The following is a 16825-nucleotide window of genomic DNA, read 5'->3' on the forward strand; positions in this document are numbered from 1 at the left end:
TGAATCCATTTTTTACAATCTAACTTGATACAGATTAAAACGAAATTTAAAAACACTGTTCCTATAAAATAAATTTCTTCTTTTACAAAACTTTCTAACTTGGAATCCTGATAAAATCGTTTCGAGTCATTTAATCATTGCTCACTTGATTGTCGTTAGCAAGAACCCCCAATAAACTCAAAGTTGTATAACTTACGTGTTAAGCTCGAGATCCAGACGAAACTTGTGGTTGAAGGCTTTGATGAGAAGTGAGGTGCGGTGAAAGTGCTTGCCGGTCTGTAACAATAATAAAAGCTAAATTAGACCAGATTATATGGAGATTTATAGGGTAAAATTGGATATTCTCCGATGATAGGTTGAAAGTTATCACCGGCTTTTGTGTCCTAGTGATTTACGTGAGGTTGACTTCTGATTCTTATTTTCTTATCTTTCCTTTTTTCGGTCGGGCTTTTGTCTTCTCGTTACAAATTATTTTTGGGGAGATATTTATCAAAATTATTTATTGTTGGGATCAAACAAATTCCTGTTGATTTAGAGCGATTGGTCGAGTAAAATTGAAATGTTGTTTCCAAAGATATACTTTTAAAGGCAATTACACACACTATTATCCTAGATTTTAACGAGGTTGATTAGTGTTATTTTGGATAGAATTAATGAATAATATATACAAAAATTCACCCATTTTTTGTTATTAACGATATTTTATGTGTTTATATGAATAATAAGCTTGATTTCCAGCCACTACAAAGCGTCAATATTAGTAACAAATGTCAATACAGTTATTCTATAAATTCGTAATATTCGTATCATTTTATCAATTTTCTGGTGAAGGTGAATTCTATCTGGTAACAATTCTCTTATTTCTAGATTTATGTACAATAAGACCATTTTAGAAAATTTAACTTTTTTCAATATTCTTCTCGGTTATGTACACTAAGTTTCGACATAAGTCTGGCAACGCTGTTGAAAAAGATTAGAACGAAGCATGTTCGTACTTCAAACAGTTGTACCTGTATCATGATAACACGCTTTCAGAATGAATAACTGATACATGCTCTCGCTACAAGAGGAATTTTTTTTTGTTACTTTGTTACGAAGATTACGAAACTATTTTTACCAAATTTCCAGATTAATTTTCGAACTCGCTGCTACCAAATCGTTCAACAGTGTTGGGAAAACGTACCAAAGATTCTTAAGGGCTCTGTTGGCGACGCGCCGCGTTCTGATTAACCGCTATCTGTAACAACTAACAAAAATATGGAAACAGTGGCGCCATCTGCAGCAACTTCAAATATTCGATCGTTTTTACGAAGAATGCTAAAACGCATGCACTATAGAGTTTATCGTTCGTGTCTCTTTCATGCACTTCCGGGGATGATTTGATTGAAACTTTGCTAATCGTATCAAGAATGCAGTGAGGATGACCCGCAGTTTCAGTCAGTCATATCTTCATTAAAGAAGAATTAAATCTGCCTAGGTGTATGTGCAGGTATCCACGCGGAAGGTATCGTGGAACCGTACTCTTTTGAGAGCCCCGTGGTGGACCAAATTTATTTGGAAGAGCTCGAAAATTTACGTGACCAAATTTACAACGATCCAACATTCGCAAACATCCGTCACTTCATGCAGGACGAAGCTTCGTCACACTACGCGTTATGCGTGCGGGAGTAGCTTAATGTTTATTTTGGAGAATAGAAAGGCAGACGAGGATTTGTTAAGAGGCCCGCAAGATCATGAGACTTGACACCCTGTGATATCTTCCTGTGATGCTTTCTCATGGACTGCGTTTTTGCAAGAGGACCACGCACCCTTCTCGATCTCCAAACTGCAATTGAAAAATGATTTGATACTCTTCGCGGATAGATTGACATGCTTTACTCGACTTGTTTCTCTGTCGAAAAAGGTAGTCTGAAATGCACTGGTCCAGATGGGCATCAATCTGAACAATAACTCTTTTATTTTCATTCATATCGACCTCTAATGTTCAGACCTCTGTATAGGAGTGGGTATCATGGAGGAGTTTGTCAAATTACTAGATAAAGACAAAAATTTTCTCAGCACACTATGGAATACATTATGGCCCCCAAATTGTGCAAAAAATCTTCTGCTACAATTGGAAAAATTGGGGTGTAATATGAACATAAAACTTTACTTTCTTAGCTACCTGGACTGGTTACCGAAAATTTTGGAGATGTGAGCTTCGAGCAGAGGGAGTGCATTCATGAGGACTAGTGAAAAATCGCTACCGGGGTTTCTGCGAAACGTATATATGTCTGACTGTTGTTGGTAATTTTTCAACTCATATTATGTCTACGATATGATGACTACAATTGTGAGAAATACATTTCGATGACTTATACATCTTCATATCTTAATGATGAAGAGAATATTGAATGTAATTATTATTGTAAATATGACAAAAAAAACGAAATAAATCTTATTTCAAATTTTTGCTACCAAGTTTCCGATATATAACTGATAGAATCAATTTTTTATACTTTCTGAAAGTTTATTACAGAATATCTGGAAGAAAAGAAGTTCGGGAAACGATTTTGAAAAAACATCGTGGGTAAATTTAAGCTAAAATTGATAAACTGATTGGGAAGTTTCAAGATATTTTCATAAATATACTGTTTGAAGTGCATTTACTTAGAAGTTGTTACCATTAAATTAATTCCAAGAAAAGTTTTATATAAAATTGTAACTAAAACTTCAGAAGAGTTCGGTAACTTAATATTTACGTTTAACTTACTTTCCGATATTTCATTATTCACAACTGATTTTTTTTGAAAATTAGTTCCAACGTTTCTCTGCTACAATGCGCAATTTCCGAAGTTAATACTACAACCGAATTTGAATCATTCTTTCACCATCCAACGAGATTAACAATGTCAACAATGGATACTGAATAAACAAAGCCGTTCGTTGATAAAACAAAACTAATATGGATTCATTGTTAGATAAATAGCCTTTTAACAGATTTGATTTTTATTCATGACAGCTTTCTGATTTTCCTAATAATATCCACAGTAGTAGAGAGAGTGAAATTGGTCATTCATCTATCCAGTTCAATTTTCAAAATTTAGAAGAATTGTTTCAAATTTATGTACATTATATACAGGGTGTATCATAAATAATGTCGTTTTCCAATTAACACTAACAACAACTAAAGGTAAATAGTTATTAGTAGGATGTGATAATCTTAAATATTAAACTTTGTTAACTGAAAATTCAACATATTGGCTCTCAGATCAGATCCCTGATCTTATGGATTTCTTCAGAATCAGGAATTTATCCTTAAATTATCTTAAAGTATTACAGGCTTGGGAGTGCTGGAATTAGTTTCTTTTCCATCTCTATCTCTACAATATTGATGTTTATCTTCTTCGCTAATTCTTTCCCAAACTCATGCTTTTTGATGGTTGGGTCTAGATCCAGCATATTAAAGACAGCTCCTTATTTTTTGGCTTTGGCTAGCATTTTATCTTCGAAAACTTTTTGCTGTACTTTCCCTTCTAGCCTCAGTACTTTATCTCCGTATTGTGTTTTTCCTTTGGGATTTAGTTTTATTAGCAGGCTCTTTCCTTTTAGGTCCGAAGGTTTCTCTTTGTAATTATTTCCTCTCCTATCCTCTCAAGTGTTTCATCTGGTTGTATATGTCTGATTCTTTTTGTTCCTTTATCATCACGACTAAAAAATATTAGTTTGAAAATCCTTCCCGGTGGTGGACTTTCTTATGGTTTCCACTAAAAATTCAGATTCTCCCATTTCAGTTTCTCCTTTTAGGTCTTCAATCTATTTGTATTTTTCACTCTTTCGATTGGCCAGCTCTCAATTTTCACTTACGTATAAACAATTCTTTCAATTTAGTTGTATGCAGATATTGAAGTATCAGTGTGACCCAAAGGAGATCTATTTTAACCTCCTTTCTTGCTGCGATACTGGGGAACCCAATGTTAACAGCTGATCTGTTAAACCCACTTCTTTTAGAAAGTCCAGATTCTGGTATAGCTCTAGGTGCCGAAGATCTTCGTTTTCTATTTCATATAGAGGTTCCGTGGTCTGTGCAGGAAAATCTGCACGACGCATTATCTGCTCTAGCGTCTTTAGGTGTCTATTGAGGCGGCAGTGCCCTGATAGGACTTCTATTAGTATTCGTGGATTGTTCATACTTAGGTTAATACAATCGACAGATCTTCTCTTATTATAACTCATAGGGTTTGAATCTGGGCCCGCACATTCCTCTTCCAGTTCTGTCTGCTGCTTTACATCTGTCCTTTCACCATTCAATGGCATTCCTGTTCATTTTTTGAATCTTCTCACTTCTAAAGTCTGTAATTGAGATAAAATTTTTTTCAAAGCTAAACTTTTCTATGCATTATCCTACAGCATGTCCCAAGTTTGATCATTATCTAGTGACGGTTTTTCTTTGGTGATTCCGTCTCTGAAGATTCTAAGTGATAAATGCCATATACAAGCCGGTCTTTGTACCTTCGAGATATCGTTCCTCGTGGTATCCAGACTAGTTCTAGTACTCTAAACTATTGCCTCATATGTGATGATGGTTCTCACATTTGCCGTGTACATCCACAATAAGGTCTTTGGGTTACAACCCCAATTCCACTTTGTGAAGTTTTTGCACACTATCAGGGCTTTTGTGGCTCTAGTGATTCTTTTTATTTGGTTACAAAGATGTGTTCACCATCCTGTCATATTCACTCTAGTATTTATATGATTCATTTGTAAGAACTACTTCAAATGTGTTACTGACCCAAATGATCTCTTTGATCTTCTCATCTAGTAGTATTAAGAGATAGGTATAACATTCCTGTATCAATTACATAAAAACTTTGGTTTTCAGTTGCAAAATTTGACAAGCGTGGTTTTTTTTTTCATAACTTCACTTATTTCTGGAATTTGATGTTGTATTAATGGAAACATCATCATTTTTTAATCTTATAATTGAATTATTTTGCCCATCCTTCTAATTTTCACCCTTTTCTTTTCAAGTCAGCACACGTCATAAAAGTCTTATATTCAAATTTTGAAAATTTCCACTTTTGGGTTTTTGGATACGATCTTCTTAACTAAAATATTTTCAAAGAGGGCTGATTTCCGGTAGAACTTTGTTATTTTAAATGGAACAGCCTGTATAATGATTTTTGAAATCTACGTGTAATTTTAGTATACTTTTATCTGAGAACTTTTTTCAAAAAATGCATACTTTTTGAGTTATTAATATTTTTGTAAGAAATTTGACTGTCACAACCCTTATAAATGATTTTTTTCGAAGATACCCCTAGAGATATCAAAATGATTTCTGTTCGGTTGCCTTTAGCAAGGTCAGACGTATTTGAATCTATGTTGAAAATTTTTTCTTTCTATACAGGGTGTGTATAAAAAGTGTTCAAAGTTTAACTTCATAAATATCAAATTTATTTATCTTGTTAGATAGAACCACCCGGATTTTCTATTTCAATTCATTATTCGTTATTAAATTGAGAACAAGTCATTTATAGAAATTATAAACAATTCAATAATGACAGTTACATATGTGCCTACTAAAAAAAAAACATAAAAAATTACTTGTTCGAAAATACAATAATAATTTAAAACCTCGGATATATCGGATACGACTAAAAATTGGAATGGGATTAGTAAATACAATTTGATTTGTTTTTCTTACAGACCTTGACAAGATAAAGGAAAATACTTTTCTTAGTGCTTATATCAACGGGTTAAAATGAAATTTAGATCATACCCGCATCTCTGAAAATTTACAGAAAACAGTTAATATCTGGATAACGGTAAGGTTTAGGTATTACTTGAATTTGCCTTATTTTTTACCCCTGAATGTTTTAAAATAGAAAAAATCGGGTGGTTCTATTTGAAAAAATGAAGTAATTTGATGTTTATGAAGTTAAACTTTGAACACTTTTGTATATTAATATATAGGGTGTTCTATTAAAAATAACAAAGTTACAGACGACTTCCTGTAGAACCGGAATTCGGCCAAATATTTTAGTTAAAAAGATCGTATCCGGAAACTCAAACGTAGTAATTTTCATGATTTTACTATAAGTATTTTGCCATAGACAGATAGTTTCAACTCGTCTTGGTATACCTTTCTTAAATAATTAAAATACAAAACAAATATAAACTGATTCTTTTTCTTTAAGAAAAGATAAATTTCAACTACAGCTTAATTTTTAGTTTAAATTTTTGGTATTATCTCCAGTTTCCTCCTTAATTGTAAAATTGTAGCTTAGTAATTTGTTTATAACTCATCACTCAGTGATAGAAAATGACAATAATACGATTTTTTGATCAAAATTATAACAAAAAAAAATAATAGGCAAGGTACAGGAACTAGAATAGTAAGCTTATATTCCATCATAAAATAGTCCATTACAGTGTATTTAACATTTTTTATAGTCCTCAAAAATAAACGAGTTAACATGAGCAATCAATCTCTCCACTATACAAATTTCCTTTATTTATATGGTAAGCAATAACGAAATCTGCATATATTTCATATTAATCCTGTATACTCAACCGTTTCCCATCCAGATTGCTTCTTGAATATCCTACATACGAAAAATCTTTGATTTTGATGACGTAGATATATTTTTTTCTCTCAAATACTCTCACTTCAACTTGATTAATGACCTCGAATTGATGTTTTTAGACTTGTAATCAATCATGACTTTCCGCCAGCCGGTAATTCTTCCAGAATATACCACAACAAGTCTAAACTACTGTTTTCACATCCGTTTTTATATTGTGTTTTACACAATTTCTATTGATTCGTAGAATAAAGTGTTGAAAAGTAAAAATATTGACCAGCGTACCCGCGCCCTATGAAGGATTGTTTTTGAGTAAGAGTATATGATATAGAAACATATTTCGTACGTCAAGTGCAGTAGCCCCATTGGGTATTTGCCATGAAAAGCTTCGTCATGAAACGCTTTACAGAATACTAGCGGCGATTAATCAAACCGATGATGAGTCTCGGTCTTTCTAGTTCAATTAAACTATCTGCCAGTACCTTTGATAGCTCTACTATCCATAAGAGTTTTGATGTAACCATCGGATACAGAACTGGAGGAGATAGACCGGTAATCGTGTCATCAATTTTCAAGCTTGACTTAGTTATTCGTAGAGATCTCTTAAAGGTGCTCGATACAGTTTTGTAGCACTTAGTCACTGAGAAACCCGAAACATTTTTTAACGTTGCACTATAAATCCATGATTTAGATACCAGAGCTGTTGCTAGGATTACGGAAACAAAATAAAACTTTCGCCGGGAAAAATGAAGCATTTTTGAACCGTATACCAAAGACGAAAACCGAACTTTTCATCCCGGAGGGAAAAATACTTTTCCTTCAACCCTTGGTACGTACGTGCTTTCGTAGGGGCTCTGAAAAAAAATCCCATCTTAATGGAGAAGATTTTGTAAAACAATGCAGCTATATTTAACTATGAATATTTGTTTTTAATTATCTATCTCAAAACTTGAGTAGAAACCCTCGTATACAAGTTTTATTGTTAGATTTCCATAATATAATAAATATAAAAGAAACTTTAACCAAGTGTATTTTTTTATATGTCAAATTCGAGGACATTTTCACGTTCCAGACACCTTTTTGAATTTCAAATAAGACTTTTGTTCGATACATTAGTTAAAAATCTTTCTCTTTCTCTTTTGACGGATTGTTAAATTTCATATTCGCGTAGAAATGAAAGTTATATAAAGTGTGAATAGAATTCGACGGTAGAAACAGGTTTTTTGAGATAAGTGAAACAATTTCTTTCTGCGTAATAGCTTTCAAGAACATATATTTTTCTTTGTCACATTTTTCTTAGATGATATTGGAAATGATAAAAGGAGGATATTCACGATAGAAATTGTATTTGTATATAATTTCAATTTTTTTATACGGTTCTTTTATAAATATGTGTCGTATTTCGTGATGGAATTTCAGTATTGACGAATTCAACGCTCATTTCGAAGATAGAATAGTAAAATCAAAGAAAAATTGATAATAAACTATACGAATGTACGAAAATGTTGAATTTAAAATTATAGAGACTCACTCATATGTGTTTGTATAATCTCTAGTGATATCTTTTGTAAATTTTTCACATGAATTCAAGTTATAATTCAAAATCATTCAGTTATAAATTGGCTGCACTAATGAATGATATCTCCCACCTCTCCACAAGGTGATAGAAATTCCTAATTCAGAATATTCACCAAGGATGAACCGTAACCTTCCTTAAATCTGGGGCATACCGCATGATGATATACTGGAAAAGTTCAAATTTGAGAAGAAATTAACCTAAAAACAAAGCTGTAAAAGTAAATGGGATTATATCATACTATAAAGGAACGTGAACGATATTAAATAGTACACGGATGGCTTCTAAACAGCAGATGAAATTGAAATAGGAGTTACGAGTTTAAAAACTGTGAGTGAAATATTTTCCAAGCAAAAATTCATGCAATTGGAAAGTGTGTCAAATCAAATTAGGTAGTATATCATAATTTTTTGTTAGTTTTTAATAGAAAGATAAATTTTGACATTTCGACTTTTCTTTAAGTCTTTATCAATGTTTTGTTAGATAGCCAAGATATAAAGATCCAAGCTGATTTGAGAGCTTATACGAGTTAAATGAGCTACTAGGGTTGTCTGTGAAATGAAATTCCAAAGGAATTGGGGACTGTAGAAACGCTGTTAAGCAATAATTGGCGATACTGTCTCATACCTTGGGTCCCTTCTTTCAGTTTCCGCCCTGTCGAGCTCTCTACAACATTCATTCTTGTCTTGGTAGCCTTGAAAGATGAAGTTTACATTTTATTATCAAGCCAGGTGCCAATTACGCTCTGTGATTCGTTTTTTTCTGTGCAAAAAAGGTTCTCCCGGTGGACATCAATTCCTAAACCTATGAGGTATATGAGGAAAAGTATATGTGCACAAATTGTGCAGATAATTCAAGACGGCCATCGCTGTTGGAGGAATTTATTTTGAAAATGAAATGATCTCTTTTCATATGCCAAGGTACAGAGTCTCGAAAATGGTAACGGACGGATCTAATAGCAGCAAAAAGAACTGGAATAAGAGTGTACGGGCACAGAACTAAACAATCTGAAAGATTAAATAACATACCAAGTATTTTCAAAGAGAAATTTTTGTAATTTATAAATGTATCCAGTTCAATCTAGAGACGAAAAATCGCAAACAGGAGATCATCCTGTAGGATAGTTAGGCATCTATTAGAGCTTTAAGTTCCAATATAATGGAATCCAAAGATGCTAGGGATTCATGGGACCTAAACCCTTCTGTGGTATCAGCACTATACCTAAGAGCATATGAAATAGAAGACGAAGATCTTTGGCTTTTGGCAATTACAGCCATCCCACATTCTGGATTTTCTAAAAGAAGCAGGATTAACAGAGCAGCTGTAAATACTGGGTTCCCCCATATCGCAGCAACAATATATCTTATGGGTTCCTGTTTATATGATTCCAAAATATCTACGTGTGCACTATTTTGTACCATTATAACTTTCATCAACTTTTTCTTCAATATTTGTTGAAGTTCATCAATCACCAATTTTAGCTCTTCATGTATTGATATAATTCTATATTATTTTCATTGTCATTTTCAATGGTGTTCATACCATATCATTCAGCGGGTCTTCTGCGAAATACCGTCACCACGAAAATAATAATAACGACAAAATACAGTGTTTTAGAAGGAAAGCAATCAAAATTAAAGCGGAAAACGCAAAAAAAATTATATTTTCAAAAAATTCTACATACATAATCCCAATAAAGATCACGTGAAAATCATAAAAATTATTTATGAAACATATATGTAGATGGAATATAATAAGTATATAATATTTTTCAAAATTTTGTATCGAAATCAGCAATGCCTCTAAGAAAAATACAAAAAAACTTAATCAATATATTTCCATGCCTATACCTCCATAATAATTTTTAATTACTTATACCTCCACATGAACCCGCACTCCACGAAAGACGCTTGGGAAGGTGTCCCAGGTGTGCTGAATTCACCCGTAAACCGGGCGTCTACCAGCTAAAAACCCACCCTTTTCTCCACCGACGCATGTGGAACCGTTCTTAGCGAACATCGCGTCACATGAACCTAACCTAACCTAACATAACCTTTTTTTTTGTTGTGAGTGGGAAAATCTTCGAAAGACGCCTGGGAAGGTGTCCCAGGTGTGCTGAATTCACCCGTTAACCGGGCGTCTACCAGCTAAAAACCCACCCTTTTCTCCACCGACGCATGTGGAACCGTTCTTAGCGAACATCGCGTCACATGAACCTAACCTAACCTAACCTAACCTAACCTAACCTAACCTAACCTAACCTAACCTAACCTAACCTAACCTAACCTAACCTAACCTAACCTAACCTAACCTAACCTAACCTAACCTAACCTAACCTAACCTAACCTAACCTAACCTAACCTAACCTAACCTAACCTAACCTAACCTAACCTAACCTAACCTAACCTAACCTAACCTAACCTAACCTAACCTAACCTAACCTAACCTAACCTAACCTAACCTAACCTAACCTAACCTAACCTAACCTAACCTAACCTAACCTAACCTAACCTAACCTAACCTAACCTAACCTAACCTAACCTAACCTTACCTAACCTAACCTAACCTAACCTAACCTAACCCAACCTAGCCATTTTTTTATGTAAAATAATCTTCCACCCCATCCAGACAATTTTATTATTCATACTTCCGTGGTGGTGTTATAACGAATAAGTACCCATTCAGTTATATTCCCTATATTTATCATTATCTTCTCAAAATTGACAGATATTGAGTGAAATCACCAATTTCATTCCATATTATTATAGTCGAAAAGATAAAAATCTAGTACGCCACTCTCTTAACTATGTCAATATTATGTGGCATGTGCTTTTCCGGTAGTCACCAAACCATGCCCCGATCGGCGTAACGGCGTCTAACGAAAATTCTAACCTAAACAAGCATCTGTCGAGCACGTTTTGAAGGGCGTAGCCCCTTTTATTGATTCGTCATCAGGTTGGTTTTCAATTAAGAGCAAGTGGTTACCAGGGGAACGGTTACCGGCGATGCTAGAAAACAGTGGCGGGTTACAGGCGAGAAGAATGACTTTTAATAAGTAATCTGATAATGATCACACAATTATGTCAATTCTTTTATTATATAAGTATGTCTAAATGGAAAGGTTTTCATTAATTTGCAAAATTTTGGAAATAATTACTAAGATTATTAAATTATTTACACCTAGAATCTACGAAGATTTTGATTTCACCACACGGAGATCTTCTGCTATTGATCACGAATGAAAAACAACATTAGTATTGAAGAAAATTGGATGTTTCCTTATATCTATAACCAGGAAAAGCTCTGGAATGGAAGAAGATGTATTTTAGTATTTCTGGAAGTGTCTGATATTGAGGACTCGAACCTGGAACCTGGACGTGTAATGTACGCTGTATTTCTAATTAAATTTGGATATACCAGTACAGCAACAATTTGCACAAGACACTTGTATACTGGTAGTTAGTAAAACTGAGCAAATGTTTATAAAAAGCCCCAAGAAGATTTGAATCAAGTCGGAAAATTTGGTATAATATTAGACCGAAAGCTACGATTGATATTACATAAGAAAATTATGCTTGTCCTGGTTCCTGAAACGCAAAAAGCTTTTTTCAGGACAAGATATCGAGGAGTACATTTGAAGCTTCTTGGATGTGAAATGTAATATCGACGTTTTTAGAAAAATTAGAAGCTGAAATGGTATCAGACGATGTAAAACATTTTGCATTGCTGCACGAAGAGCGGTTTCGTACCCATGACAACGTCTAGGTTTTCCAGCTACTGGACTGAAGTGGAATCGCGAAAAAATTAAAAAAGATGAAAACTTTTTGGGATAATGCAGAAATTTTCAATCATATTTCCACAACCAAAATTTTGAGAAGTATACTCCAAGATTTTTGGACAATTTAGTTACTATACAAACATTAAATAGCGATAAGATCGGAATAATCAAATTTTTTTGCATAAGTTTGAAAACATGTAGTAGACGACGGAAAACACTTTGTAATGACGCCTGAAGAACAGCTTTGAAACCACGATGAATAAATTCAGACCAAACTAGACCAACACCAACACGAAGAGTGGTAAACTGCAAAATGAAATCGTGAAAAGAATCGAGACTGAACAAAAAACTACCAGGAAGAGCTTGGAAGTAATATTTGTCATAATTATTTCTGGTTAAGATCGATTTAAGATAGAAGATAGCTTCTTTCTTTAAATAATATTAGTGTACTTAATCAGATACTTAATCAGATACCTACAGAAATAAATATACAAATTAGTTAATTTAGAAAATAATTAAATGTGTATGCGAAAAAAAACCGGCATATATGGATAAAATGTACCAGTGTTACAAAAAATGATAGTGTTTCAAGTAATTCTATGGGAAATTGTCCGAGGGAATTATATAGAACGAAGCAACCTCCTTTATTATATAACATTTAACAACAATGTATGACGAGAAACTCAATAAAAGAGAGATCATCTAAAGCCTTGATAATTCAAGTCAAAATAAATTTTATTGGAAAAAACTGATAATTAAACTAAATATTTCATGTATTTTTTAATAACATCGTTTTTCTTTCTGTCAGCTGATTCGCTTCTGTGCAGACATATTTTATAGTTTCTGTCACCATTTCTGTATATCTGTATACATAAATTCGGATGAAAAGATCACGGGAGTCATTTTATAACGTTTTGTTAAAATGGAGTCGTCCAAGGTGAACAAGCTTTTACGAGATAGACAATTTTATGGGTTAGTTAAGTCTCTATTTGGGTTTGAATGAATAGACGAATGAAAAAAGAATCTACAGTGTTAAAAAATTTAAAAAAATCACTAATTCCTCTTAGAATACGAAAAATTTATTAGAAAGATATCGGAAATAATAACTATGACCATTAACTGAATTCTGTTTACACTAACACTCACGATTACACTGTCGCGTTTCGATAACCAAGTTATCGTCTTCAGAAACTAAACTAAGTTTACCTTCAGTCTCTGAATAGCATAAAAGTTGTACCCAATGGAGGTCATTATATCAAAATTATTGAAAATTTCATATTTAGGGTTATTATTTAGAATTAGGTCTCCTGGCAAAATTCGCTCCAAAAAACTTTTCAAGCATTTGGGGTTGTTTCTGAAGGTACAAATATTAAATTTAAGGCAGACAGGAAGACAAATTATTTCCATTATTTTAGACATTACATGGTTCAACTTACATATGATAAATCAATGAATTTCTTTGAAATCGTTGATCATACATTTCAAAAGGTAGAAAAAAGAAACGAGGGGGAGAATTGTTTATAATTTGGTTAACGTTTACTCGTCTTTCCCTTGTTCGCCTTCCTTCGGCCACGCTTTTATTTTATTAGAACTTTGATGTACATAAACATGTAATATAAGCGATGAACTTTTTTCTTTACAATAATCCGTTTGCATGCTCTTACCATTGCTATTCGCGATTTCTATGTTGAATAATCCGCTCACTTGGTGACTTTGGGTCATCATTTCAGTTTAGAGATCAATTTTTATAAAATCTTGAAAAGCATTGACTCATTGACTTTGTTTCCTTGGTAAAACACTACATAGAAAGTAAACAAAAAAGTAATGAATGTATAACTGAAATAAAATAATACCGCAAGCTACATGAAAAAAATTCCAGAACATTTGTCAGCATTTATTTTATTATAAATAAGATTATTAGTTCGTTCATGATATTAATTGTATTCATTCGATAACATAAAAATTGTAATATTTTTGTGTAAACTTAAATTTTTTAAATATTTTTCAAGTACCGAAAAATATAATTGGCGCAGTCAGTAGGAATAGTGCGGTCGCGATTTTTCACGCAAAGTGCGATAAAAAGTTCCTGTAAGCTGTAAGTGCCAAGTATCCTTAATTTTAATCCTGTTTTCTATCTCCTTATCAAACCTTCGACTTTTGATTACGACATCGAGGAATTTTACAGATAGGCCTAGTAGAAATCTACCCAGAATTGCAGCATTTAACAGAACAACGAATAGATGAACAGAGAAGGAGCATTGTGGAAAACAATTTGCTTCCTACACCTATCCTGCAGCAAATACGAGGAGAGGTCCATCTAGATTTTCAAAGAATAGATGATCATCTCGCAGTGCAAGATCCAAATGGTGCACACGGTGAAACACATACTGGCGAACATGAAAATATAATCACTAACAATCACAATCAGACTATACCTGATTTAGACAATACCGAACCAAACAGCGTGAATAAAGTGTCACAAGGCATTAGCGGAATTTGAGGACACAAACCCTATACGTCGTCCAAAATTACCTAAGCTGAGGACCAACAAAAACTCTAATAACATCATTGCAGGGGTCGATTCATTAATGGGAGGCATCTGTGCCGAGTACAATCCGCTCGAGCGGCTTCATTCACTTATTTATTGTGGAGCTGTTGCGGTATTTCGACTACATAATCAGCAAATATATGTGACAAATATCCGTACCAATAACACCACCAAAAACTCTGGTGGCAATGTTCCCTGGAACGTTCCATCGATTTGATTAGGAGTGAGCTAGGACGCCTAACGGAGTACAAGAATTGTGCACAACCCTCTAAACGCTTGAGAAACCACATCAGAAAAATATTCAAAAATATAGGTACTTACACACAGCATCCAGAACACCAACAACATTTGCGTGGATATATATTGATCTGCTTCAGCAGAGTTTGAAAGCGAAGTCGAATCGTTTATCAAGATACATTAAGTGTACGAAGGAGAAGCTACAGAATAATAAAAAATATTAAAAATTAATTAAAATATATATATATATATATTATTAAATATTATATATATTAATTAGAATATTAAAAAAATAGATAATGATATTTTAGGAAACGAATGTTATGTTATAAAATCTGAATTAAATACATATATACAGAATGAAAATAATATCGTTGATAAAAGAGAAATAAACAATGACAGTGAAGAAGCTGAGATTAATTATGAAACAATTAACAAAGAGTTAGATAGAAATAATAATGAAACAAGTGTAAAATATTTCAATAGAAAATTAAATGCAATATTAAATGAAAAAATAATAGAAGAACTATTTTTGAAAAATAAATATTATCATTCATTAAAATGGTACACAATTCAAAAAATTATTAAATGGAATTTTATTTCAAGACCTTTCTTTTTTATTATTATGTCATAGGAATAGATAAGAATTAGAATCAGTAGAAATTAGAATAAGTAAAATACATAGAATAGTTAATATACTTTTAGGAACTAGATTAATTGAAAACAAATATCATTAATTATATTGAATGGGAAATTTATTAATATAATTCATAACTTTGTTTATTTAACTAATGGAAAGAAGGAAAAATAATATAAAAACTTAAATTATAATCAGTGTAACACAAATGAAACCTTTAAGAAATTTCTACAACTTTAAATGAACCTTTCAATGTTTATCCTTTTGAAACTAGTTAATATGTAGCTCATAATTGTAATTATTTTACAGAAATCAAAAATGAATAAGAAAAATATAATCGGCAAAAATATAATTGGCGCGAAATAAATATAAATAAATTGATACGAACCAATAGATAATAAGAAAGTAATAAAAAACGAAGAATTAAAGAAATAATTAACTGAAAAATATTATTGGTCTAAAATGTTACAGGATATAGAAAATTTTGTTAATAATTGTGAAATATGTCAAAAGAATAAATATGATAGAAATCCCCCAATAATTGAATTTAGTTTAATCCCAACAGCTAGCAAACCATTTGAACATATGCACTTAGACACTTTTAACATAGCTAATCATTCATATTTAACTATAATTGACGCATTCTCTCGTTACGCTCAGGCATATTCACTGTCAAGTGTGAATGGAACCGCAGTTGTTGATAACATATTAAATTATGTCACTCATCACGGATTACCTTACAAAATTACAGCTGATTGCGGTTCAAAATTTTTGCAAATTGCATAAAATTGAACTACACTATACGACATCCAAAAATAGTAATTCTTATTCATCTGTCGAACGATTTCATACTAGTTTAATCGAACATTTCAGATGCTTAAGAGAAATTAATAAAAATTTAACACCTGATCAATTAATTAAACATTCAATCTTGGCATATATTAATTCTATTCACTCCGTAACACAATTTACACCATTCGAAATTATTAAAGGCCACAAAAATAATCCTGATCCTTTTGATTTAGATGATCACTTAATAATATCAAATTAAATTTAGAATCATAAAGAAACATCAAAATTATTATACGAAAAAATTAAAGATAGAAACGGTGATGTTAAAGAAAGAATAATCAATAAAAGAAATTAAAATATAAAAAATGATCCTCTTTCCTACACAAACCTATGTCTTGGTTTGTGTATTATATTAAGACGAAATTCAGAGATAAAAAATTACCCAGATTCAAAGAAGCAGAAATTGTAAAAGACTCCGGTATATTATTAGGGAACTTATCATAATAACATAATCAGAAAACCTAGAACTAAAACTAAAAATTTGTTACAGAAAGATGAAGCTGGCAACGATACTAATATCACTACTCATTTGCAAGACAACTAAAACAAAAGACATAGAAATTACAAAAATAAATAATTTACTATTACCTATTAATTTGGGAACAAGTAACCTTATTTATACAAAACATAC

General features: G+C 32.4%; 1 protein-coding gene across 3 annotated transcripts in view; it reads right to left on the reverse strand.

The window, feature by feature from the left end:
* LOC130902529 (disintegrin and metalloproteinase domain-containing protein 11) overlaps positions 1–16825 on the reverse strand; it is a 750052-nt gene that overhangs the window by 164094 nt on the left and 569133 nt on the right. For all 3 annotated transcript variants that reach the window (XM_057814747.1, XM_057814746.1, XM_057814748.1), the window contains exon 5: positions 197–276. In XM_057814747.1, coding sequence (XP_057670730.1) covers positions 197–276 — 80 coding nt within the window. The remainder of the gene's footprint in view (positions 1–196; positions 277–16825) is intronic.

Source organism: Diorhabda carinulata, chromosome X (assembly GCF_026250575.1).
Source record: "Diorhabda carinulata isolate Delta chromosome X, icDioCari1.1, whole genome shotgun sequence".
Taxonomy (NCBI): domain Eukaryota; kingdom Metazoa; phylum Arthropoda; class Insecta; order Coleoptera; family Chrysomelidae; genus Diorhabda; species Diorhabda carinulata.